General features: G+C 41.9%; 1 protein-coding gene across 1 annotated transcript; it reads left to right on the plus strand.

Annotated features, from left to right (window-relative positions):
- Positions 1 to 1,192: 1,192 nt before the first annotated feature.
- On the plus strand, positions 1,193 to 27,186 carry AIFM1 (apoptosis inducing factor mitochondria associated 1). Its single transcript, XM_036740101.1, has 16 exons — positions 1,193 to 1,438; positions 9,026 to 9,168; positions 14,198 to 14,297; positions 15,034 to 15,158; positions 15,270 to 15,400; positions 16,329 to 16,419; positions 17,872 to 17,956; positions 18,599 to 18,675; positions 19,316 to 19,424; positions 20,409 to 20,516; positions 21,417 to 21,505; positions 22,136 to 22,276; positions 22,734 to 22,876; positions 24,603 to 24,727; positions 26,052 to 26,248; positions 26,911 to 27,186. Exons 1-16 carry the CDS (start codon positions 1,345 to 1,347, stop codon positions 26,980 to 26,982), a joined length of 1,830 nt encoding a protein of 609 aa, XP_036595996.1. The 5' UTR covers positions 1,193 to 1,344; the 3' UTR covers positions 26,983 to 27,186.
- Positions 27,187 to 27,870: the final 684 nt, after the last annotated feature.

Here is a 27,870-nt window from a genome sequence, read left to right on the forward strand (position 1 = left end):
CTAGAATCTAGTCCTTAGGGGTGGCCTTTTGACTGAGTCGAAGTTTTACAGAACAAATCCTTTTATTAAGGGGATTTGTTTAGTGAAGTTTAGATTCAGTCAAAGGGCTGCACTTGAGGACCTAGAAGGCCAGGTGTGGCCTTGAGGCCAAAGGTTCCCCAGCCTTGGACTAGATGGTCTCTAAGGATCGTTCCAACTCTAAGATCTATGTAAAGAACACAAAGATAAAATGCATAGTCCTTGTCCTTAGGATGCTAGAAATCTAATTCTGGAGACATGAAGTCCATTCCTAAAATGCTTAAATAGTGAAACCTACTACTTACTAATAGTATTTGTATTTTTCTTTATTTTCTGTGTAGCTCCAAAGACCAGCTTCCCAATTTTGCTTATATTCCAACTGCTTGGAATATTCATTTCCATTCAGCTCCTCTCATTCTACACTTCTGAAAACAGAGCCAAGGGAAGCCAAGTTATTGTTGCTGGTGCTCCCAACTCCATTGGAGGTCCCAGTGACAGGAGAGGGTTGGAGCATGGGTCCAGAGTCAGGGACCTTGGAGTAATCATAGAGGCCAACCTCATTTGACTTAGAGGGAAACTGAGGTTCAGAGAAAGCAAGGGAGTTGCACAAGGTAATAATAATACAGCCAGTTAGAGGTGCAGCAGGATGACACCTTCATGTAAGGAAAATGGCGGAGGGGAAAGGCTGGGTGCTGCAAAGGCGGAGAGCCGCAGGTCCAGCCTGCCAAGGTCACCAGGGCCTCGGGAGCCCAGGAGGGCCGGCTATGACCTGTGGAGAAGCGGCTCAGAGTTGTTGCTATGGAGCCTGGGCGTCCATCGGCAGAACCAGATGGGCCCCCGGACCTCGGGAAGTCCCGCCACCGCCGCCGCACCTGACCTGGAGTGGGCAGCCGTACTAGAGGGATAAACTGTCAGCCCCAAAACAAAAAGGAAAGTATCGACCTATGCTCCCAAAATGCCACCCTGAAGCATTACCGCCCCGGGCCAGAGTACTGACACGTGCGCGTGCGCGTGCGCGAAGCAGCTCCCCCACCGTCGCTTTCTCAGCCAATGGCTGCGCAGCTCTAGGAACAACGCAGGTCTCACCCTTCCACTATCCAATATCCAATTGGAGGGCAGCGTCTGCGCAGGCGGTTCCATTGGTCCAATGAGAATGCGTCTCTAGGGAGGCCCCGCCCGCGAGGTGGGGTGGGATGGACTAGAGTGGCACTTGGAGGCGGACTGTGGGTAACGGGTCAGTAGCTGTGGAGAGAGCCGAAAAGGGGAGACGGCGGGGCGGCTACAGGCGTACTTGGTGCGGGACTTCCCGTCGTCTTAGTCGCCGACATGTTACGATGTGGAAGCATCGTCGCGGCTAGGTTGGGGCAGAAACTGGCGCCTTTGGTAGTCCGTGGCCCGAAGCAGAAGAGCCGGCTTCCAGGTAAGTTAGTTCCCTGAAGCTCGCGTTGCAGTTTTCTGCCTCTTCTCCTCCCTCCACCCGCCACGACCCTGACCCTCACCCCGGGGAACCCCTGCCCGCCCCCCCCCCCCGTCTCTCCCCACCCCCCCACCCTCGCAGCCCTGTCCTCCGCAGCCAAACCCCTTCCGCACGCTCATTCCCGCCTTCTTTTGGGAGCGCTCCAAACTCTTCAGGCAGGACTCGCCGGCCTGACCTTCAGAGGCATCAGCTTCCACCCCCACCCCCACCCCCCAGCCGACGGCTTGCAAGCTAGGATCCCTCCAACCCAGCCCATGCGGTCCGGGCTGGCGTTCTGGCTGCCGGGATCCTAACACACCCCCACCTCCACCCCCTTCTTTCCCCGCCTCGAAGCGGGATTCTGGAGACCCACGTGCGCTAAATACTATTTAAACCCGGGGGAGACTGGAAGATGAATCAGAAAGAAGTCCTAGCTCCAGCCTTTGGGGAGCCTATCCAGTAGGGGAGATCAGTGAGACTCGACCCCGGAGAATGGATAAGAGAGGGCAGAAAGCAGGAAGTTCCAGGACAAAAAAAGTGGCGCAAAAAAGTACTGAGAGTTTAAAGGAGAGAGGAATGTTTTCTGTTCGGGTGGGAGCTGGGAATACTTAATGGGAGGAGGTGGCGTTTTACCTGAGTCCCAAAGAGAAGGAATGAAATTTCAACTAGGTAACAGGAAGGGAATTTCAGAAATATTGGACTATGAAAGCTGGGAAGTCTAATGGAAAAAACCGTGGATCTCTGCCATTTATTATAGCTGTGACTTAAGCCATGTAATATAGTTTTTCCCTCAGTTTCGTCACCTGTAACAGAGATATCATCTACTTTAGCTGTCTTAAAGTTGAGAACATAGATGTGAAAGCACTTTGAAAATTCAGAAGTCCTAGCTATGTCGAATATCATTGAAACAACTGTAAATATAAGTCATGAGATAAATACAAAAGAGCTGGGAGGGCAAGCAAGCCAAAGGTGAACTGAAAAATATGGTCAGTGTGACTTTGTGGTTGGCTTCAATTCCAGTTTTTAGAGTTGTTTTTTAACCAATGCTGTGTCTTCTATTAGAACGTAAATAATGCCGTATCTATGTTTTGTTTAGCCTAATACTTTGCTCTGATGCTAGCACCTGGGAAAGTAGGATATTTGTCTTTCATGAAGTTGACCTAAAAAAGTTAATAATGGTGACTTATCAAAAGCAGCAGGCTGAGAATTTAAACACCCAGGTTCTAGTCCTGGTTCTGCTACTGATACTAGTTGTATAACCTTAGGTAAGTCATTTCACCTCTGGGTCTCAGTTTCATCTTCTGGAAAATAAAAGATTTGTATTAAATCTATTAAAGTCCCTTCCAACTCAGAATGCTATAATCAAACACCCCTAAATTGTGCCCTTACTAGTCCATTATGCATATGCCATCCATGAGTTTATCAGAACATTTCATGGACTTTACTTATATATGCTCACCCCATGACCTCTTGTACAGCTTGACCTCTTGTGGTAGTAAGTTACCGGTTTTTATGAGATGCAATTAACCTTTCTTTCAGCAGTCTTGAGTTCTTACTAATATCAAAAGTAACATGAAAATGATTCCCTAAGTTTTTGCACTATTTTCCTGGAGCCATTGCCTCAACAGTGCTTCCTGAATGAAGTTTTAGTGTTTAAATATCTTGAGTGATCTTACACTTGGAATCTGAAGGCTTGTCGGGAATTTTAAAAATAGTTTTTTAGGGCAGCTAGGTGGTGCAGTGTATAGAGCACCAGCTTGGAGTCGGGAGGACCTGAGTTGAAATCTGGCCTCAGACACTTGATGTTTATTAGCTTTGTGACTGTTACCTGGCAAGTCACTTAACCTTGACTTCTGGGGGTGGGGTGGGGGTAATAAAAAAAAAGGTTACTTTTTGACAAATAGCCTGGTCTCCAGACATCTGCACGCCAAAATGATGGCAAGTTACACAACAGCTCCTAGACGTAATTTACGTATAACCTTTTTGCCCTTTCGTAACTTTGACCTCCACCTTAAAACATCGTTGCTTCTATCTGTGGAATTAGAGACTCCTTGGAAAATGTCTTCTTAATACTACTTGTTGCTTATGCTGTTATCTTGACTTACACTTGAAAGCGTTTAGTGATGTTAATGCTAAAAAGAATTGGCTAGTTTTATTTTGCCTCCATTAATAACTTGTTCAGAGATAGGCTGCTATATTACTACTTCTGGTCTCTTGACTATTTGCTCCTTCTTCATAGATTTATATAATTCATAGGATCTCTGAGGTGGAAGTGATCTCCAACACCCTGTGATTTAACCCATACCTAAGAAGAATCCCCTCTAAAACATACTCCATAAATGGCCATCCAACCTTTAAGCCCTCTAGTAAAAGAGAACTTTATTTTTTTTTTCAGTTTTTTTAATTAATTAATTTTTTTAGTTTACAGCACTCAGTTCCACAAGTTTTTGAGTTCCAAATTTTCTCCCCCTTCCTCTCCTCCCCCTTCCCCCTCCCAAGATGGCATGTAATCTGATACAGGTTCTACATATACCTTATGTATATTTAATTTTTTAATTTAAGTTTAATATACATTAAACTTATTTTCCCAATAATCAAGTTGTAAAGAAAAATTATACTCAATCAAATGAACCATGACAAAGATGTAACAAAACCTAAAATAAAATAACAAAAGAAAAAAAAGTGAGAGCAAATAGTTCGCCTCAATCTGCATTTAGATTCCATAATTCTTTATCTGGATGTGGATGGCTTTTTCCATCATGAGTCTTTTGTAGCTGTCTTAGAACCTTGCATTGTTGAGAAGAGCCAAGTCTATCAAAGTTAGTCATCATAGAAGCAATGTGTGAAAGAGCTTTCCAAGGCAGCTCATCTCCCATTTGGACATACCTCTGATAGGAAGCTTTCCTTTACATTAGAAGGGAGTGACTTCCCAAGTAAGAGAAATCTGACCCAGCCTTTCACACGGCAGCCTTTCTGATAAATACTTGAAGGCCGGTTCTGCTCCCACCCCAGTCATCTTTTCTCCAAGCCAAACAGCTCCTTCACCTGACCCTTACTTTCATCGCATAATCCCCCAAATGGCACAGGCTTTCTTGGTCCCCTTCATCTGTATAAGCTTGAGCTTTTCTGTGACCTTCCTGAAATATGGGGCTCCAGACTGAACACAGTACCCCAGATCTCCCCTCTTCTTCTGGACACTCTTCTCTGCATTTGGCTCAAGATTGATCTCATTAGTTTGGGGAGTTAGCATTTCACACTGTGGACTCCTATTGATTGACCTTTCTGGTGTGCTAAAACCCCTAGAACCTTTTCACCTATACTTTTTTCTAACCACACCTCTCCTATCTTGTATTTTGCAGTTTATTTTTAAAAAACAAATATAGCATTAATTTATCCCTATTAGATTTGGCTCATCCTTACAGCCTATCTTTTTGGATCCGGACTTTTTCATCCTTTTTTTTTTTTTTAAAGATTTCTCTCGGGTTTTTTTTATCATTTGCACATTTGACGATCTTGCTCTCGTTTCAAAAATCCATAAAACAAACCATTGATGTAAAAGTTCTTTGGCCCCCAAAAGACACTACAGTAGACCATTATTACTAACATTCTTGCCCGAGGTAAGCTCTTTCACCATTTTCTTAATATCTGTTATTACTAATAATTCACATTTTGGTGTTGCTTTAATGTTTACAAAGAATTTTTGTCAGAGGAACCCTGTGAGGTTAGTAGAAATGTTATTCCCATTTCACAGAAGAGGAAACTAAGCCTTTTTCTTCTGATAAGACACTAGAGTATGTAAACACTGAATCTCGTTATTGGGAAGGGACTTTAAGAGGCAGTCTCTTCCGATGTCTACATGAATAGGAATCCCTTCTACAGAGTATCTGATAAATCTTACAGCCTCCAGTTGGAGACTTCCAGTGAGGGAGGACTTCCCAAGGCAGCCAATTCCACTTTTGGACAGCTTGAAATGTTGGGAAAGTTTTCCTTAATTAAGAAGATTTTGCCTTTCTCCAACATTGTTCCTAATTTTGCCCTCTAGGGCCAAGCAGAAAAAAAGTCTTAGCCTTCATTCGAATGAAAACACTTGAAGTGAGCTATCCTGTTCCCTATCCTTCTCAGGTAGTAGCTTTTACTGCATCTTTTTGGTGAGAGACTTGCTTTTTCCATAGAATATTCCTTTCCTTGGTCAACATTGGGTAGAGGATCAAAACATACTGTCTCTTTGTCTTGCTTTTAGACATTGGGTGAACCTGTTGTTACTTGAAATGATTATAATCATAACTGACATTTTAATAGTGTTCTGTACCTCTTACCAACATTAGGTTAATTTAAAGTGTATTAATGCTAAAGCAAGTCTTGTGCTCAACATCACAGTCTTGATTAGTTAGTAAGGTTGTGAACCTCAAACAAGATACGCAGAGCATCCATTTCTTGCTAGTGTCTGAGTGCTAAAGACCTTCTGGGTCACACAATGGAATTTGACTTCTCTTCTGAAATATTTTGTTTCACTGCCAAACATGCTGCCCATGTGATCAAACTGACCTGAGGTCCAAAAGTTTAAGTGGTTTTCTGTATTATTCATATAAAGATCTTTGTAGTCAGCCTCACTTTAAGAAGTGAGAACCACTAGATAACCTTGCAGGTAAGGATCTATACTGTCGTGTTTCTAGTATTTTTTTCTGCATTTTATTGTGTTTTTATTGATTTTGTTAAATATTTCAAAATTACATTTTATTGTGGTTCAGGCTGAACTTAGGAATTTTGTGGGCCATGTGCTTGACATCTCTGCTCTTTTCCTTCCTTCTATCTTTCCTTCTTTCCTTCCTACCTTCCTTTCTTGATTCTTTTCTTCCTTTTCCCTTTCCTTCCATCCTTCTTCCCTCCATCCTTTTCTTCCTTCCTCATTGATTTTTTTTTAAACTAGATAACAGTTTAATCTAAAAAAATAATTCTGTGGGTTTTAGTGCTTTGCAAAGTTAATATGAGCCAACAATATAACATGGCAGCCAAAAAAAGCCCATGTGATTTTAGAATATATTCAGTGTAACATATTAAGCCCTTATTAACTTATTTTTAGCTTTCAACATTCATTTCCACAAGATTTTGAGTTCCAAATTTTCCCCCCATCTCTCTCCTCCCTCCCACCCCAAGATGGCATGCATTCTGTCTGTCTAATATTTTTTAAAGAATGGGCTTCTCTCAGATTTTCTAAGGGAGAACTTTCATACTCAAAACAGAAGGCAAGTTAGCTTCTTTTTATTTATTGTCCTAGGATATTGCATTTTTCTAGAAATATTCCAAGATTTCATTTGGTGCTTTGGATATTGATCTCTTTGTTTCCTACTATCTATGTTAGTTTTCTTCTGGTTGCATAATGACACCTCTCTGTCATCATCCTTGCCTAAACATTAAAAATCTAAACTCCAGAGACTGATGACATAATCATTACAGTCTTGGGGCCAGAAAGGCCTGGGTTCAAGTCCTGCTCCTAATACATACTGATTTCAAGACCTGGGACAAGTCATTTAGCCTGGTAGTATCCTCAGGCAATTCTTTTTAAGACTATAACTTGCTGTGTTTGATCTACCAATACAGACCTAACAACCATTGATTGCTCTGTCTTTGTATTTTATCATCTTTCAACTGGTCGTAGTCCTCCTGGATACATCTCTCTCTTATACCTAATTAATTGCTAGTCTTTGTAGAACATAATCATTTGATTCTTCTTTTCCCTGAGCATATTCTTTTTCTGATGTTTTCACTGCCTAACACTGTACTGCATTCATTTTCTCTCAAATTCTTACTCAATTCCAGTGAAATTAAAAAGTATTCAGCATTTTAGTTAACTTCCTAGTTGAAATTCCATTGGTTTAAATATTTTATGCCTACTAAGGTGACTTTCTCTATGGCACATAGCTAGAGTAACTCCGAATTTACTTGAAGTATTTTTAAGATGGCTGTACCCAAATTCTTGCTATACATCGATATATACACAAATCAGCAAAATGTATAAAGTCATACATCAACCATCAACACCAAATGTGTCCCAGCTTTTGATGACATTAATTGGTATTAAATTATCACAAATAATAACACTTTAACATGCTTTAAAAAACAAACAAAACTATTGTTGGATAAATTGGTGTTCACGTTTCATAGAGGAAGCATGTAGTGTGGTGGATTCCCTAAAGAGTCATTCTTTTTACGTCCAAACGGGGTTTTGTCCATTTCATACTTCATTCTAATACCAGCAGGTCCCAAAATTCATTCCCATTATCCCGGATGCCTCCTGTCATTGCAGAAAAGCTCTCAGGAGAATGAACCCCACATGAATTAGCAGAAGGCTTGGTGAACATCTTTAGTTTGCAGGCTTCACTATTTTCTTAGTGCTACTAGTCTGTGATAGTACAAAAGATATTAAGCAAAAGTGAGGCAACTGGAAAGAAATTCTCTTTAGGTAATTGATTGAAAAACAAATTTGTCTAGCATAGGAACTTTACTTTTCTCTGTAATCTAGACCCTGGTTATGAGCAGGAAAAAAAAAATCATCCCTCAGCACATATGGCCTGCCTTCAGTGAGAGTACTTAATGATGGCAACAAGCCATCGAGGTGTGTGGTTCAGATTTTCTAAGTTAGGAAGTCAAGTATATCTCTGAGCAGGTTTCCAAAGGAGCCTTCTCCAGTAGAAATATAAATTTAATGAACATTTTAAAGCCATGAGGTCAGAAGTTGAATTATTTTGCCCTCTGGCTAGAAAATAAAAGGAAGAAGAAATCTTAAAACATATCCAATTATCATAAAGCAGAAATAATAAATGTTAAGGTATAATTTTTTTCTGGTCATAGTTAAAACTTTACTTATTTGAATTGCTGGTATTTTTATAGTGTTTTATTTATATTATCTCATTTGATCCTCACAATAACCCTGTGAGGTAGGTACTATTATCTTACAGATGAGGAAACTGAGGCTAGTGGGGTTAATTAACTTACACAAGATTCTTAGATTTCTAGGTTAATGTAATATTGTCTCGGGTGAGTGCCCTATAGTTAGCATTATGGATTGTGTCAGTAATCTAGCCTGGGGCTTTTTAAACTTTTTCCACTCCCAACCCCTTCACTTCTTAAACCCTGGGTCAAGAGCCCATATGGGGTCGCAGTGTACAGTTTAAGAAGCCCTCCCCATATTCACTCAGTTTTACTTGGAGAAAGTGTGAAGGAAGATTGGTGAAGTGTCCAAATATTTACTGTTATTTTTTCTGACCCAAGTTTAGACTTACTGAGAAAGCTGCTGTAATTAGCAACCTCTCGGAACATACTTATTAAGTATAGGATCATCTCATAATACTAACATTAAGTGGTACTAGAAATGTAGATGTGGAAAGTCAGATGCCAGTCTTAGAAGGTTTAATTCTTATTTTGCATGTTGGTTAGGCAGCAATGCATGCTGTTCAGCTCACTGGCCAGCAACTTAATCAATATGGTTCATTGACTTACAGTTATTAATATATTCATAATTTTCTATGTTGTTTAATATAATGTGTCTCCTAGGCAACCTGTTGCAGCGATGGCATATTCCTGTAAAGCTCCAGATGACAAGACAAATGACCAGTGCTGGTCCTTCAGGGAACAAAATGGATAAATCGATGTTAGCCCTTGTTCTGGGCTTATCAACCATGGGAGCTGGTGCATATGTAAGTAGAAAAGCAGCTTATAAAAAGAAGCTGCCAACTTCCATTAATAGCTGTTCTCTTAGTTTTATTTTGCTTCCCACCTGATACAATTCCCTTTCCTCCTTTTGGAAGGCTTTCCAAAAACCTCCTTTAAAATACTTGCTATCTAATATCCCATGGGGACCGATTTGAGAGTTACTGAAATTTAACTTCATGTTGTCAGCCCCTTATATGATTGTTGTCTCTTTACTAGATTTGATATACTGACCCATGAATAAGATCAGGAATTCCAGCAGCTTCTTAGCCCAATCTGTAATTTAAAGTCTCCTTTGCCAAATCTTCGCATAGATACTAAAAACCATAGCACTTTATGTAAGACATTTACCTTTGGGGGGGGGGGGTTGGGGAAAATTCCCCACCCTCACTAGAAATTTCCAAAGCAGCCTAAAGTGTGCCATATTTTTTTTTAGGTTAAAAGTTTGTTTGAGGTGTTTCATTGCAAAAGTAGAATTGGAGAGTTATCGATAATATAGCTGCTTAATTGCACTCTCATCAGTCAGAGAGAGAGAATTTGGCAGTGATTGTAGTGACTCAGCAGATCAGTAAGGTAAGGGCACTACCCAAGCTAGTACCTAGTGGTGCCCGTGCTTGAAGGAAGCCTTTTATTTTCTCTAAGAACAAATAGCTCGAAGTCATTAAGATTCTGTGCTTTCCATTGCTAGTTAAGTCAATGAAGAATTATTCTTCTGCCCGGATCATTAGGGGAAATCCAAACTAGAGTAGTGTGCCCACATCTTCACACACTAACCTTCAAGTGCATGAGGAAGCCAGATTACTTTCTAGTTGTGAGTAAAATGATCATAAGGAAGATAATAGGATCCTTAATCTGTTATCTAGGAGGGAGAGGGACTTAAGAGGCCATCAGATCCAGCCCTCTCATTTACAGATGAGGAAACTGAGGCCTAGAGTGAGTCAGTGATTTTTGCTGGGCTTGGGCCTCATCCCCTGGAGCAGTCCCTCCCCACCCCACCCCTTTTTTTTTTTTAATTTTTTTTTTTTTTTTTGAGAACAAGGTAACTGAAAATTTAAAAGTTGCCTTGTTTGCTCCTCCCTAAAGGGCTTCGTAATGAAGTGTTCTCTTAATCACGAATTTATTAAGTGCTTGCTTTATATCAGGCACTGTACTAAGTACTGGAGACAACCAAGAAAAAGCAGAAATAGGTCTTGTTCTCCTGGAGCTTCCGTTGTAATCGAGGAGGCAGCACATGTTGGTGAAAATGTAGCAAATCAATAGAGTCAGTGGAGGTGTGGTGACCAGAAAAGCCTTTTCATGAATATTTTGTACTTGTCCTGTTTCCTGTCTTTGTCTCTGGACCTTGTCTTTACCTAGAGTTGTGCAATGTTATCAGCTGAGATCCCCTTCTAGGTTACTAGATGCTTCTGGGAAAGATGGAAGCATCCTAGTGTAGGTAATATTTAATTGTAGGAATAATTGTCACTGGGGCGGGAATTTATAAAAGATGTGTGCCCTAAATTCATTTCAGGGGTTGATGAGTGACACCATTGTACTAACAAAAATTGTAGACCCATCTTTGGTTGATGGGGTACAAAACACGGTTGACAGGTTGCAACATGGCTAATATGGAAGTATGTCTTGTGTGATTTCACATGTATAATTGCTATCATATTTCTTGCCTTCTTAATGGGTGGGGGAGGAAAGGACAGAGGGGGTTTAGAACTCAGAGTTTTTCTTAAATGAATGTTATAAATAAATAATAGATGGGGGGGTGGGGGGCGGGCAGCAGAGAAGAAACATAACAAGCCTCAAGCTGGAATATGCACTGGGGCCACAGACAGAATTGCATCTGCCCTTGTACTCAAGGGGCTGCCCATTGACACTTTCATCATTCTAGGGAGATGACATTTCTCTTTAAGGTAAATCACTATTTATTGTGCATATGCATTTTATTGGGTACTTCTGAGCAGATTTGAAAATTCATCTTCCTCCTCTTTTTTTTTTTCCCAAATTGACACTTTCCCTTTGGCAGCACTAATCAAAGCTGTTGGTTGAAGTGGTCCGCACCAGTGGTGTCAGACTCAAGTAGAAGGACCTAAGGATCCCTAGGGCTGCACACGGACTTAGAAAGCCACATGTTGACGTCATTTGGGTTCCATTGTATTTGTATGTATTTTTTACATATTCCCCAATTACATTTTATTCTGGTTTCTGCACTGGACTTTGACATCTGATCTAAATTAAACCAAATGCAAAGTAACAGCAAAATATTTTCCTAAACGGCTCTCTTCATTTTTCACAGCAGACCTTTGAATCTGCAATTTTTGCATTTTCACATTTCTCATTCATTTTTCCTTTCTCATCTTATCTCATTCTTTCAAAAAAAAAAAAAAAGGAAGAGGCATTTCTAATGTTTGGATTTCATATATATTTCTTTGTAAATGCTTCTGTTTACTTTTAGATACTAGACCGCCTTTGCTTCTCTAAAGGCCTTGCCCTAAGCAGGGTTGGATAACCTCCACCAGGCCAGACAGGCAGATTCATTCTTGGGCTGCCAGGTCATTGAATGTTGTATTCAGGGACAGCAAGCCACTGTTACCCTATCCCTTCCTGGAAAAGTCCGGTTCCTGCAGGCATTTTTGTAGGCTCCTGGGTAAATGCTTACCTGTTCTCTGAGGTGGTTGATGGCATAATCAGATGTGACCCTTAGGTCAAATGATGAGCTTTTGTTATTTGTCTACTTTCAGCTCTTATGTGAAGGTGCTTTTGTGTTTTCATATGTAAATGTTTAAAATAATATTTAACTTTTAATTTTACTTGAGTAGAAATATAATGCACATCTCAGAAAGGAAACTTCAGTCTCAAGAACACTCTCCCCTTGTGACCAATCACATTTGTTGAGATATGGCCATTCAGTGTTTCCTCATAATTTTCCCCCCAAATAGTTCTTATTCCCCAACTTAGACATTGAAAGTCTTTCTTCCCACCCCACCCTCAAACGGAAGAAACTGTTCTGAGGATTAGGAGGAACTTTGCTGAAATTTCTATTGGAACTCTGTGGTTTAAACCTAATGCTTCCTAGACTGCACATTTGAAGCCATGATTGGCAAAGATGTGAGTTATCATCACTGCTTTGCCAGTGACTTTCTGTGGGGCCTTAGGCAAAGCACTTAACCTCGGTCTGTAGCTGCCATAGGCCCATAGCTACTGATGGACGGAGCCAAGATTTACAGTGCAACTGATATTTAAGCTTTGGGCCCTGAGTTATGAATTGGCTCCATTTGTCTTTGTTGAGCTGTTGTTGACAGGAATTGTTCACGTTGTCTCATACTGAAAATAATATGGTTCTTCTCAGGGGCCTTCCTCAAGTTGAATAGACTCTAATGTATGCCTCTAGTCTTTTTTCCATAACTGCCATTTACCCAACCTGCCTTGTTTATGTCCCTGATTTGAAATGCACAGATTAGCAAAGTACTTTGTAAATCCTGTATAAAAGTATTTATTATTAGGACTTTTTTAAACTCTTGGAAAAAGTCACTTGCTAGGTTAGCTCTCTGTAAACCTCATTTACAGCTTCTACATAAAAAGAAAAGCCTTGTTTCTATTTTTTCACCATTAAACTTCCAAGATTTTTCTCAGGCTCGGGTTCCACTGATACGTGATTCTGGAAGGAGGTTTGAGTTGGACTGGGGCTATGTTCAAGTGGTTGCCTTAAATCTGTGCACAGCCCAACAAGCTTCTATGTGAGTTTTTTTTGTTTGATCTGGCCTTGTGTCACTCAGGATTAGGATTTGTTAGATACAATCCTCTCACTGAGAAGAAATCCATTTAAACTGTTAAAAAGTAGCTTATTTGATTTTTTTTGGCACCTTGTCATAAACATAGGTAAATCTAGTCATCACAACCAGTCAACAAGCATTTATTGAGCACCTACTGTGTGCCAGACACCATGCTGATTTTTCCAAAATTAATGTACGAGGAGAGGTAAATTAACTTATTGGAGCTAACTGTTAATAATACTTCTTTGTATTATGAAATAATCTTGGGAGGAAATTTATGATAATTTCTTAGATGTGGTAGTCTTAATAATTTCCTGGAATCTATTGATATTCTGAATAATTCTAAATAATGTGAATTGCTGCTAGTGGACAGAGAAGAGCAGAAGGATTGTAGCCACAATGGATGGCAAGAGCAATGGCCCATTTTTTAGCCAGAAGGATATAGTACATGTGTAGTGGAGTGCTTGAAATAGATACCTATTTGTCCCTCACTTTATGAATTTCTGTTCATGAAATCTCTTGCTTAGACTCTGTTTGACTTGTCCTTTTGGGGGAAAAAATATCCCATTTAGGAGAAAAATGAGTTATTCTTTGAATGAGAAGGGTGGTATGCAGTCAGTTATGTCTCGAGATACTTGTTTTCTATCTAATTGCCCTGATAGCTGGGAATTCTGCCAGAAAAAGATATGACCCAGGTTCTGAACCATTCCCACCTCTGATGTGATTTTTCAGCCTCGTATCTCACTTATTCCAAGACCCCTTTATATCGCAAGTACTTTCCATTTACTGACTCTGAGAGTTCATTTCCTCATTTTGTAAACTAAAAATCATAGCATTTGTACTACCCAAAGTTGTTAATGAAGAAAAAACACTTTGGAGATGTTAGATTGCTGTAGAAATGTGAGATGCTTTCTACTGTACCTCCCAGTGTAGGTGATGCCTTCCCTTTACTTGGGCCCTCCCTGAAGAACAAAATACCACATTGATTTGTGGCTCTAAGATATAGCCCAGGAAAGCCTGAAACTAGAAAGGTTTTCATTTGTTCACAAATCTTCTCTTAACATCCAGAATAGACCTGGTGCTTTATTTCTCTTTGCTTATGAGAAAATGCATTTTGCCTCAGTGCTTTTAAGTAAAAGGAATTGGCTCAATATGTACGAAATCTTATCATTTAGTTGAAATGTAACAGTACTATGTGAATAGTGCAAGCTAGCCACATGGCAGAACAATGTTCTCACTATGTTTGGGTCTGCAGGCCTATATGACGGTGAAAGAGGACCAAAAGAGATACAGTGACAGACTTTCAGGATTAGGACTGTCCCCAGAAGAGAAAGAGAGGCGGGATAGCATAACTGGTGAGTACTTGATCCTTTGGACTTAAAACACAATTAGAAGCGCAAACCATTGAAATGAAATATCAAAGCCATTTGGTTGCCATGTTTAAGGACATCTGGTGACATCAGCGAGATTATAAACCTCTAGAAATAGTGGTATGTTTCAGAACTGAAAGAGAAATGTGATTGTAGAGCTTAGAGAAAGTTTAGGTTCAAACATAAAATCAGTGAAGCCTATGGTTGAACCCAAGGAACTTTGAGCCTTTCCGCTCCTCTTTTTGGCCCTTAGGTGGATGATCTCCATCGCTTTCCTCAACTCTCATATCTTTGGTCCATGTTATATTGCCAGATTGGAAGCCTGGTTTTATTTTCTCTACCCACCCAGCTGGCATAGGGTGGAACTAGGAATCTCTTATCTACCTTTCCTCATTAGGGAGGACAAAGCTGAATATACATGGTTTTAAGTATACTTCTGAATTTCCAAGCTAAGGTTCAAGTGCAAGACAGATTCACCTTAAGAAAATCATTTACCTCCTTTACCTCCTTGTCATTTTCTCACCAGAGAAAATAAAGATGAAGCCTCATTTCCTTTTCCCATCATTACGTTGTGAGGTTTAGTAAGATTAATGCATATGGCATACTTCATTGGGGCAAAAGGAGTAAAATAATTGTCAGGTGATGCTTTTACTGCCCTTAGCAGTAGGGGGCCCATTTGAGTCTCTTAGAAGATTCACTGTGTATGGTCTGTCGCTTACAGCTCCAGAGAGAGAACTAAGTGCCCAGATCAAGGCACCAGCTCACGCTCCTTTCCTGCTGATTGGTGGAGGTACAGCAGCGTTTGCTGCCGCCAGATCCATCCGAGCTCGTGACCCTGGGGCCAGGGTAAGGTGCATCTTCTCCTGCTTGGCACAGATGTCCCTAAATGCCACTTAACGTGGGTACTTCAGCCTTGAAGTGCCTTGGCACTTATAAAACTTTTTTGTCTGTCTAAAGGTCTTAATTATCTCAGAAGATGCTGAACTGCCATACATGCGCCCCCCTCTTTCAAAAGAGCTGTGGTTTTCAGATGATCCAAATGTCACAGACACACTTCGCTTCAAACAGTGGAATGGAAAAGAAAGGAGGTATGTCCATTTGAGTGTCTAAAATGATTGTGGCTGGGAGGGGGCTAGGCAACTAGACCGTACCCCACAAAGGATAGGAGAGCACTGAATTGAACTTGTGGAAGTGGAAGGTGGGATGACTTGGTAATCTGTTAAGAGTCATGGTCTAGCTTAGAATGCAGTGTGGTTCAGCGGGTGGAGCATTTACAAAACAGAATCCAGAGATTTAGATCCCTTTAGATCCAGCAATGATTGGCTGCCTGATGTCTTGTCTTCCACCTTTGGCCTTTGAAATATAGTACCTCTGTGAAGAATCATATGACCGCGGTCTTTTGCTCATCCAATTGAACTGGATGTATATAGAATGTCCTGTAAGAACAGTAGAAAAGCAACTAAAAGGTCCATTTCCTCCAAACCCTAGCAAACTCCCCAGAATTGTGAGGGCTCTGCAGAGAAACTCCAAAACCTTAAGCACATGACAGCATGTGGCTCGGACCACAGTGGACTTCCTCCTCTACCAGAGTCCTGGGGCTTCTTGCTTTATCTTCCATACCAGGACTTCCAAAAGATTTTTTACCTGTGATCCCTTTGCCACATGCTTAAATGCCCCCTCTTTCCATTTTTAAGCTGGTCACACAAATTGTAATTTCTCTCACCCAGTGTCACACAGCTAATGCCTGGAGTCCAAGGCAGTCTCTTGGACTGGCTGCCTCTTGCCATTGGCTTGCAGCGCTCAGGACCCTTTTCCATGGAGAAGATGGGCTTGTTGCTCTGGTTTGGAATGATTCTGTAAGCTGGGCCCAAACTTCAGCAGTCCTGGAAGGCTTCTTGTGGCCTTCTTATGACCTAATGAACAATTGAGCAACTGCTGGAGGTCATGGGAAGTCAGGGGAAGGCTGATAGTGAATGTTTTATAACTCCGTGTTCTTTCTCTTTTCTCCCTCTCTAGCATATATTTCCAGCCACCTTCATTCTATGTGTCTGCTCAGGACCTGCCTTTCATTGAGAATGGTGGTGTGGCTGTCCTTACTGGCAAGAAGGTCGGTGTGCTGCAGCCCTCATCGGGCCCCCTCCCCTGCCCTTTCCCTGTTTCCTGCCAGGATGATCACGTCCACTAAAATGTCTCTGTGTTGCCAGGGTCCGCTGCTTACAGGTTTGGGAGTGGGGGGGAGCTGCTATCTAACCTGGAGACAAAAATCATCCAGGCCATCCTGAAAGTTGTCTCTCCCAGCTCTTGGGCAGATCTTGGGGATTGTTGATGAGGAGGGATTGTCAAAATGCAAATTGCCCAGGGCCAAAGAATGTCTTAGGCACAGACCTAGATGAGAATATGAATCAAGTTCATGAAGCTCACCTTCTGACTTCACAAAGAAATATCTGTGGGGAAACAGCCCCTAGATCTTCCCATATGTATATGTGCCCACTCCACTGAGATGAGGGTGTGTGACTAAGCCCACATGGCAGAAACAGTAGCTCATTAATACTAAGGCAGCTGTCCTGTCTGCTTAGGGGCCCTGAGTCATTCTGCCCCAACCCTTATGAAGTAGAGGATGGGCCCAGAAGGAGGTGAGAGATATTCCAGGACACGGGGGAGCTTATTATCAAGTTTCTGAGACAGTTAAAACAAGGGACAAGATCTAGGTACTGGGTTCCCCATAAGTAATGCCAAATATCATGTGATTATGCTTTAGTTACATTTGGATCAGTAACCTGTACACTCTATGAACAATTCCCTTTTCTATGCTGGTAGGGCTTTTGTTTTGTGTTCATAGTTCCCTTTGAAAAACTCCAACCATGTTTCGGCTGCACTCCAGCAAACATTTATACGCGCCTACTGTGTGCAGATCACTGTGCTAGGAGAGATTTAAAATTTAGATAAGCTGCAGCATGTCCTAGTAGGAGGAAAAACAATTTTTCTTCCCTGAAGTCAGAGTAGATGGAGCATATACCCCTAGGAATTCGAGTGGGGGAGAAAGGTGGGGTGTGGGCCATAAAGAAAGAGCTGACCAGGTATTGGACCAGTTCCACAGTCTGCCAAGCTCCAGGGGACTTGAGACAGAGTGAGTGGGAACCCAGGAGTGGTAGCATTGGTGCCAACTAGACCCTAGCATTTTCTTGCCTAGCTGATAAGCAGAGAATCTCTCTGCTTATTTTATGGAGGAGAGAAGTGTCTTGAGCCTGATTTCCCATTACTCAGTTTTCCCATACCTGATTTTCAATATTGGAGCCCTTCTCTTTCCCCTGAATCCTTGTGCATATGTGTGTGCGCACACACGCACGCGCGCGCGCACACACACACACACACACACACACACACTTCCAGCCTGCTGTTAGCTTAAACAGTTGTTGGCTGCTCTGGGAGTTCAGAACACCTAGAGAAATGTACATGGCCCAAGAGCTGGGTTCCAGGAGGTTATCACTGAAGTAATGCTTTTAAGTGAAAGGCACATCCACATCCATCTATATTTCTTTCTCTGTATTGTGTATGCCAGGTGGTACATCTGGATGTGAGGGACAACATGGTGAGACTTAATGACGGCTCTCAGATAACTTTTGAAAAGTGCTTGATTGCAACAGGTTAGTGTTCTGTGATGTAGCTTCCTTTCTTGGCACAACTCATCCAAGGTGCGGTGATGGGCCTTCTCCATAGAAGGCATCATTTAATTAGTCAGTCATATCCAAGAAAAGTGCAGTCCAGATCCTCTACCCAGAGAATACAGATGTCTCAGAATAGCAGTATCTCTGAATTACCTTTGTTGTTCCATGTAAGACCATGTTTGTTGCTCAAGGAAGTTACCTTCCTTCTCTCTTAGCATAGTCTGAAAGTTACATGGTCATATGGCTTCATTAAAGATTCAAATCAGTATGATAGGGGAGATGAAATAATTGCTTAAACTAATATGGCTTTAGTATCTAGCAAACCCTTAGGGAAAACTGTAAGGGAACCTGTGAACAGAAAGCTTTTTTTTTTAATTTTGGGAATAGGTGGGGCCCTGTGAAGAGGAACTCTGCATTTTGTAGACCAAGGGAAAGAAAGTGATGAGTCTGCTGAAAGATCAGCCTGGTACAGGACTCTCGTGTCCTGTTGATGTACCTGTGCTGTCAGCAGAGGGCGCACACACCTCAGTTCTGAACAAACCTTTGTGAGATGGGTAGTTGTTTGGGCCTAACTACATTTTATTCAATTCTTAAAAAAGAATTTTTCTCCCATTTTTCCAGGAGGCACTCCAAGAAGTCTTTCTGCTATTGATAGGGCTGGAGCAGAGGTAAAGAGTAGAACAACACTTTTCAGAAAGGTAAACTATCTGCTTCCATATTTTCTATCCCTCGCATATTTTGGAAGAAGTGGGATGAGCTTGTAGTCTCCTTATGATCTAGGCATGGGAAGATTCACATTTTTCGATTTCTGGCTCTTCTGCAGCCTTGCTATCTGACCTTGGGCAAGCCATTACCCTTCTCTGCTCAGTGGCTTCAGCTCCTCAGAAAAAAGATGCCCTTAGTGGTTTTTGTTATTCGCCGTTGTTCCTGCCCGCTTCCCTTCCACACTTGCCTTTTCCTGATGGCTTAAGTCACCAAAACTGCCCCTAGCCTCTTTATATTTCTCTTTGGAAGTGTTAAAGAAACTTTGTGCCCAGACATATAGCCAAAAGGCTGCACAGTTCTCCCAGCATGCTTTGCCAACAGCACTAAAGCCACAGTAGTAGCTGTTCAATAATATTAGTAAAATCTTTGGGGTTCTTGATAGAAGGGTTTTCTAGGTGGGGGCAGGAAAAAAGTTGACATTGGGAACTTTGAAAGTATAATTTAGCTTTTTGTATAAGGGCATACTTATAATTATAAATGGTTTCTGTAACAATTTGGGAGGAAAATTATTTCCTGATAACTTCATTTGTCCCATTTGGAAAATTATTGGACTCAGTTGTTGTAATTTTACAGATTGGAGATTATAGATCCTTGCAGAAGATCTCAAGGGAGGTCCAGTCAATTACAGTTATTGGTGGGGGCTTCTTAGGTAGTGAACTGGCTTGTGCCCTCGGCAGAAAAGGTGAGTATCCTACGCTAATTTCCATTTCTTTTTATTAGCCAGAAAGCTAATACAGAATCCTCTTCCATCTTTTCACTTCCCTACTTTTGGCAAGCATCACAGAGATAACTTTGCTGGTACCCCAGGGGGAAAAAAGAGTTCTGTTTGGCTTGGGAATTTACCTAGTGACACTGAGCATGAGACTAATTCCTGTCTGTGATCCCTAGCTGACGGGCAAAACTCAGCAAGAATGCTCTCTTTCTCTTTGGATGGCAGGCAATATGGAATCTCCAACTTTGGCATATGGAATATTAATCATCTTTTTTTCCATACCACCAGTCCTTGGACTGAGTCTCTCTTCGAAGTAAATTATTAAGGAAAGTTGGTTGTTAAAAGAGTTGAAAGGGAAATGTGGAAGACAGAAAAATGTCTTAGGCCTCTTGCTCAAGAGCTTATGTGTGCAAAACATACCACACTGCTTCTGACAGATGAATAGGTTTGCAGATTTGCAAGTCTCTGAGCTCAAATCTGAGTGATTTCTTTGTCAGTTGATCTGATATTTATTGAGCACCTACTATGTGCGCCACACTGCTAGTGATGGAAAAATAAGATGTGGCCCTTGTCTTTTTCTCTTAACATGGAAACTCTGTGAAATGAGGACTTTGGCCCAGAAATGGCATCATTCAGGAGCCCCACGGCAGTTGTATTGGGGACTTTTGCCCAGGTCTTCAAGTGTATTGTCTGAGTTCAGGATACAGTGTTGGCCCTAGTGACAGCTCCATTGTGGCAGCCTAGTGTTCAACTTGTGAATGAACTCTGGCACCTGGTACTCTGCACCCTACAAATTTTGAAGCTTCTCCCTATGTTTAATTCAGTGGCTGTGAACACTGTCTTACTGATCTCTCCTCTCCCAGCCTCCCCTGCCCCCGCACACACACGCACACGAGGTTGGCTCTGCTCTGCTAATCAATCCATTCTCAGCTTTGTTTTGTTTTTGTTTCCCAGCTCGAACTTCGGGCACAGAAGTAATTCAGCTCTTCCCTGAGAAAGGAAATATGGGGAAGATCCTCCCAGAGTACCTCAGCAACTGGACCACAGAGAAAGTCAGAAAAGGTAATGAAGAGCTTTCCAGAGCACTAACATTTTTTTTTTTGGTTGTCGCAAGGGAGGGCTCCCTGGGGCATGGGGTTAGAGGGAAATGGAGGGTGAGGGCCATGTGTTGGGAAGTGACTGCAGTGTTAACTCCCATATGCATCCATAAAGCATTATTTTTTTAAACAAAGCTTCAAAGTTATTTCCCCTTTTTTTTCTCGAGAGCAAAAAGTAGCTGGTAGTCTGTTATAATGAGAAAAAGCCTGCATTTAAAATAGAGGACCTAGGATCAAATCTGTCCTGGTTCTGCTGCCTACTACCAGTGTTGCCTGGGGCAAGTCAATTCCCTGTGTTTGCCTTGTGTGACTCAGTTGGCTAGCCAGTGTGCTACTATAGAAAGAGCACTAACTTCAGATTCTAGCTATGTCACTTCTCTTTGGGGCCTCTCTGAGCCTTAGTGTCACTACCGGCCAAGTGTGAGGGGCTTGGACTAAAGGACCTTTTGGGTCCTTTCTAGCTCAAGATCTCTGATCCTCTAATTCTCTGTAAAATGCAAAAGTTGGACTAGATCATTTTGAAAGTCCCTTGTAGCTCTTGATCCTATGATTCTCTGTGGTACCACTTTCAGTTATTACCAGGGCCCCCTTTGGGTTGGGCCTGAGGCCTTCTTCACTTCTTTGTGTTGCTTCCATGTGTGTAAGCCATGCTTGCCCAGTGTTCTAGACTCTCCCAGGTGACCTGGAGGGCGGATGCCAAATTCTCTCAAGTGCCATGAATTGAGCTATAGGTTTGGGCTGGAGCCTCCCAAGGCCACCTTCTTGCTAATGACTCACACCAGTACTGAATGAGATCTCATCTCACCTACCTTTATACTTCCCTTGGTCATTGGTGCCACTTCAAGGCTGTTTCTTTCCTTCACAGAGGGAGTTAAAGTAATGCCCAATGCAGTCGTGCAGTCAGTTGGTGTCAAAAATGGCAAGTTGCTCATCAAACTGAAAGATGGAAGGAAGGTAAGAAAAATGTCTTCTGCTCATGTACTTCAAAATTTCATGTGGAATAATCCACATACTTTGCAAGTACGGATCACAGCCTCCACCACACCTTACCATTAGTCTGGCCAAAAAGTATGTCCCCTTGTGGCCAACCCTCTTAACACTTTAGTTGCCCCTCAGGTGACAGCCTTATTTAGGAAGGTGGCACTCTCTAACAGAGCCTTTGAGAAACCATGGTCACCTCCATAGAGGGAGAATTTAATGTAGTTTCCACCTCATGTACCAGAGCGGAGTGGGGGGTGGGGAGAGAAGAGAGAGAGTTGTGCTCTTGTCCTTGCTTTTTCTTTCCCCCTTCATTTAATGCTAGTGGAATGGTTTCTTGGCAGCCATGATTAACCTTCCATAGTTTGCTCTGGAAGTGTGCCTTCCCAGTAAAAAAAAAGACATACCAAGTGAGCAGGAGCCACTTTCCCTTAGCTCCTCTCTGTCTATATTCCATCTCTCTGGGCCCATACTGGCTAACAGAATTCTCTTAACCGTCTCAAGTGTGTTTACAAGTGAGGAGTCGGTGATTTGGTAAAAAGCTTTCATCTTGGTTGACTGTGTATGAAAATGCATGAGATTGACCAACTCTTCTTTCCCTTTTAGGTAGAAACCGATCACATTGTTGCAGCTGTGGGCTTGGAGCCCAATGTCGAATTGGCCAAAACTGGGGGCCTGGAAGTAGATTCTGATTTTGGGGGCTTCCGGGTAAATGCAGAGCTCCAGGCACGCTCTAACATCTGGGTGGTAAGTATATTACACCAGGACCAGGGAGGGTTCAGCGACACCAGCCTATGAGTAAGTCTGCCCAGTCATTATTTGATTCTAAGCAGTCACTTTAAGCACATGAGGGATTTGGGGTATGAGTGTAGCAATAAATACTTAAGTGAGCTTAAGGGAGACAGTGTGGTGTAACGAAAAGGCTACTGGATTTTGGAGTCACAAGATCGAAGTTCAAATCCTGGCTCTACTGCTTAACTACCTGGGTAACTTGACCTCTTGAGACCAGTTTATCTGCAAAATGAAAGAGTTATACTCCTTGATCTCGTCCGCTCTTAATTCTTTGATCCTGAGTATACTTCTTTCTGCAGGGGAGAAAGACAAATGAGATAGATGATTTTTCAAGGGGATTTTGGATTCCCAAGATCCCATAGGTACACTATACTTTTTCCCTCCCCATGCTCACAATGTGTCTGTTTCTAAGGCAGGAGATGCTGCATGTTTCTATGACATCAAGTTGGGGCGCCGACGGGTAGAGCATCATGACCATGCTGTTGTGAGTGGAAGATTAGCTGGAGAAAATATGACCGGGGCTGCCAAACCATACTGGCATCAGTCAATGTTCTGGTAATGTTTGTGTGTTTGGGGAATTCTGGGCCAGTTAGATCAGTTGGTTAGAATGTGATACCAGCCACAGGGTTAGAGATTTGATCCTGGTATGGACCACTTAGCATTATACTAAGGAACGATTCAGTCCCATGATCACCCTGTGCCAGTTGTCACAAGGTAGGCTAAGGAAGCGAGTACAGATGGTATTACTGTGCTCTACGTTACAGCGCAGAGTACAATAATCCCACTAACGTCCATCTTTATGAGTACTAGTCTAAAATTCCTAAAGGCAACAATAAAAACAGCTTGTTCTTATAACCTTTAAAGCGATGAAACCAAGTAGAACGTAATCAGGCACGTTGGGTTGCACAGAGATAGGATGGTAATTGTAGACTGTCATCAGTTTTGAAATATTAAAGAAATTAACATTTTCTTAAATAATGTGGAAGTTGGAATGTCCCACTGAAATCCTTGGAGTACAGGCGACACTAGACTGTTCCTGGTAGTAAAACACCCACCTTAGGTATCAAAGCAGACAAGAAAAATGTGTGGGAAAGCAAGCAATCACTTTCCTTTTTTAGGCCTCAGTTTTCCCTATAAAATCTGGGAACAGAACTAGATCTCTAAGGGTCCTTCTTAGCTCTAACATTTTTTTGAAATTTCTATAAACTTTAGAGGCAGGGGGAATTCAAAAGTATATTTAGGGGCTCCCATTAACATAAGTTCAATATGAGTTGGGATTGTTTCATTCATTCTATTTGTATTTAGCATGGTGCCCTGCACATAGTAGACAATAAATCTTTGTGGATTGATTGACCGTACTTCGTGACCCAGAAAAGGAATCCAAGAGTCACTGTAGACATTGCCACTGGGACAAAAAAAGGTCATTAAAAGATAGGGTGTTGTCTTGAAGGGAGTTGGAAACAAAGCAGAATCATCTCCTACCCTTTCTCAGAACCATTGGTACATCCTCTCCTGGAATGCTGTGTGTAGTTCCAGTCCCCCATCCCTCAACCCCCGCCCCTTCCCAAACCATCAGTAAGGCATGGCAGAGACTTGGAAAACTTTGGGCAAAGACCAATTTAAATGGTCGATGAGATGAAGATTCTTCTGAACAAAGATAGAGTTCTTTGAGCACAGTGCCTTGCACATACAGAGTCTTAATAAATAAATACTCTTTGTTTTTTAAAAGGATTTTTCCATTTGTAAAGACAAAGTCAAGAGGGGATAGAATCAACCTATCACTTAGTGTCTACTTAATTGCCAGCAGGCAAAGAAACAATAAAACAGCTCCTGCTTTCATGGAGCTTACCTTCTATTGATAAATTCATGAATTAGTGTGAACACAGCTATATATAACTTGGGGTTCCCTCTTGATACATGAAGGGCAGTCTTAGGACAGTAAATGGAAGCGTTTTACAAAGTGTGTGATAAGCTTAGGGGACTCATTACCCCCAAGAAGTGGTATAGGCTAAAAACATAAGATTCAAGAAAAACTAGGGCAAATTCATGGATTAATAACCTGTAATTAGTTAAGGGAAGTAAAGACTACTTGAGGACATGTCCCTAACCCTTGAAGGTTGTCATGTACAATATATATAGCTGGACTTTTCCACAAGCTGAAGTGGATGGACTCCACCACTAGTCTGACCTAGTGTGACATTTGTAAAGCCACTTGGCACCTGCACTACATTTTTTTCCTTTGTAATATCTTAGCCACATACCTCCTGTCCTCTTCCCGCAGGAGTGATCTGGGCCCTGATGTTGGCTATGAAGCTATTGGTCTTGTGGATGGTAGTCTGCCCACAGTTGGAGTTTTTGCCAAGGCTACTGCAAAAGACACCCCCAAATCAGCAACTGAACAATCAGGTAAGGAGGTGGCAACCCTTTGCCCCGAAATAGCATTGGGAGGCAATATGATGTGGTCTGTACGATACTGGATTTATTTCCCCGCATCACATTTCCCAGGCTTTCTCTGAAAAGGATTTACATATCTCCAGTGAAGAGCTATCAGTGGAATCATCTCTTTGTTTAAAGCTAAATTTTACAGGAGACCAGGTGACAGATCTCCAAGTCATTGGTGGGTCTGAGCTCAACAAAGTGGTTCAAATGGTGGAACTGCCTTGTTGGGTTAGTAGCTAGGGGCCTAGAAATATGGGTCTCCAGCCTGGGCTACCAAGGCTTTTGTCACTTCATCTCCCCTGTCGTATTATGTCAGGGTAAAAGGAAAGACCTGAGGGATGACAGAAACCAGGCCTTTCTAGGCTGTGTAGTTCCACATCTGGATTCAGTACCCAGCAACCAGACATAGGAACTTCTTGTGTCTGCTGGCCACCAGGGGGCTCTGGGCTCAGAAAAAAAAAAAGTCGTTACTTCCTGGATGGCTTCTTAATCCCTCCCATTTGTCAGATCTGCTGTCAGTTTTTCTTTCGATGGGAGACATGTCTCTTGCATGGAGGTCTCTTCCCCAGGGTAACTCTCGTTAGCTCCTATATCTTTACTCGTGCTCCCTGCTCTAAGGTCCTGACTGGAGTTGCATCTACTACATAAAGCACAGCTCTGTGTGTTCTAAGAATGGCAGATTTGTTTCTGAAGAGAACAAGACTATTTGCTTACTTCTTTTTCTGGGGAACTTGAAGTACATTTATATCGGTGATCCTTGATTCTGACCTCTTCTCTCCCACGAGGGAGGAAGACAAGTATTTTATATTGGCAGAGCTAGAAAAGGGGGCTGGGATTACTGGATCCCAGTTCATTTCTCTGCCCACTGGGCAGGAGCCTAGGAACTCCCAGGGGATGGAAGCCATCTGCCCCACCCCCATTCTGCCTATATTTCCCTGCCCTGGCACAAGCATTCCCAGAACGTTTTTCAGGCTCCAGTGGCGTCTCCTCTACAATTCATACCTAGTATAGTGCCTTACACATAGTACATATACGCTTAGTAAATATTTGTTGAATTTTAAAAAAGCCAAAGATGTCCACAGCAGAATTGTAAAATGAACTAGCAAGTAAGAGCGAGTTTAGCAGCTCTTGAAGCACACCAGAGATGGCAAGGCAGAGCTTTCTCTGGCTTTGGTGACAAAGAAGAGCTCTTAACAAGGATCACCCATCTGTGAAGCTCACTGGGGCAAGTATCTAAGAATACTTCACTTCCAAAGTGTTCCCCGATCACCTATGGGTGCTTTTGTCACAGGGACTGGTATCCGTTCAGAAAGTGAGACAGAGTTGGAAGCCTCTGACATTGAGATCCCTGCCAGCGATGCCAAGACCCCACAGAGCCCCATAGTGGAGGAGGATTTTGGCAAAGGTGTCGTCTTCTATCTCAGGGATAAAGTTGTGGTGGGGATCTTGTTGTGGAACATCTTTAACCGGATGCCAGTAGCAAGGAAGGTAGGTATCTATTTAAGCCTTTACATGAGAGGGGAGAGGAGGAAGTGTAAGCTAGGAAACGCTCCCATAACTTCATCAAGCTTCCTGAAAAAGATTCTCAGTCCACACATTTCTAAAAGATCTAGGATTTCACTGGTAATGAGTACTTCCCTCTGCTGGCGTAGATTCAGGCCCCTTTGATAGACCTTAGTAAACAGTTTTATGAATTTGTCTAGCCAGTGAAATCCATTCTCTGGTAGCCAACCTTCTGGACGATGAACCTCCTTATTTAGCTAGCTAGCCTGGTCTTCGGATAACGGTCTCCATAAGCCTTTACTGAACAGCTTTCCAGCTTTCCTTGAGTTTGTGCTTAGATGATATAACCTTCAGGAACTCAGTTTTGCCTCCAAGGCGTTAGGAGGGCACTTGGGTTGAGGCAGAGCCCATGTGGTCTGCACATATAAGTAAGACAAAAGCTTGGTCCTGACTCTTGGCCATTTCTTCTTTACCCCCTTGGTCTGGTAGGGTAGGAGGTGACAGACAACTCTGGGTTAATTTAAACCCATTTGCACTAGTTCTGCACCATTTGTTATTGGGGGAGAATGAGGATGGCTGGGTTCTCATAGGCCTGGACTGAATTCACATGGAGCTGGCCAGTGACTCGGTGTTCCTTTCTCCCTCAGATCCTTAAAGATGGAGAAGAGCATGAAGATCTTAATGAAATAGCCAAGCTCTTCAACATCCACGAAGATTGAAGTTACTGCAGTAAATGAAGCAAGTGGTACTGGGGAATAATGAGTAATGGACAGCATTGGTGAGATGAGCATTTTACATTCAGCTCACCCCACCATGTCATCTTTGTCCATATATATGTACCCCAAGCCCATTGTGAATTGTTTGTCATACAGAAAAACTCTGTGAAGTATTTGAACCACGAAATAAAGTTTGTCTCTTCTCAATTCGTTGATGTTCTGGGTTTTTTTTTTTTTTTTTTACCAAAAATCATTAGAAAATTTAATTACTTAAATTCCTTTTACATGAATATAGTTTTGTGAATTTTAAATAATACATTTAAAATTTTAAATTTAACAAGCTAGGACATTATGCTTTGTGTGTCTCAGACTGATAGATTGGTAGAAAGGAGGTCCTCTTGCTTGGGCACTTTGGTCATGTGTGCTGTCTTCATTAGACTTTTCCCTTATAGGATCACATCAAAACTGTGTTATATGCATTAAAATTTCATTCTTTGGATAATCTTTTTTTAATAAGTTAATTTATTTTTAGTTTTCAACATTCACTTCCATAAGTTTTAAATTTTCTCCCCCTCCCTTTCCGCCCCTTCCCCAAGACGGCATGCAATCTGATATAGGCTCTATATAAGCATTCCTACTAAACATTTTAACATTATTCATGTTGTGTAGAAGAATTAGAACAAATAGGAGTAACCATGAGAAAGAAAAACATAAAAAAAGAAAATAGTCTGCTTCGATCTGCATTCATACTCCATATTTCTTTTTCTGGATGTGGATAACATTTTCCATTGTGAGTGAGTCTTTTGGAATTGTTTTAGGTCCTTGCATTGCTGAGAAGAGCTAAGTCTTTCAAAGTCAGTCATCAAAGAATGGCTGTTACTGTGTACAATG

Source organism: Trichosurus vulpecula, chromosome X (assembly GCF_011100635.1).
Source record: "Trichosurus vulpecula isolate mTriVul1 chromosome X, mTriVul1.pri, whole genome shotgun sequence".
NCBI lineage: Eukaryota > Metazoa > Chordata > Mammalia > Diprotodontia > Phalangeridae > Trichosurus > Trichosurus vulpecula.

Excerpts from the sequence above, each read along its gene's own strand:
- AIFM1 (XM_036740101.1), top strand. The coding sequence starts at position 1,345 with ATGTTACGATGTGGAAGCATCGTCGCGGCTAGGTTGGGGCAGAAACTG. Across the intron at positions 15,401-16,328 it reads TGGAATGGAAAAGAAAGGAG|CATATATTTCCAGCCACCTT; the intron begins GTATGTCCATTT and ends CTCCCTCTCTAG. Across the intron at positions 19,425-20,408 it reads TTGTGCCCTCGGCAGAAAAG|CTCGAACTTCGGGCACAGAA; the intron begins GTGAGTATCCTA and ends TTTGTTTCCCAG.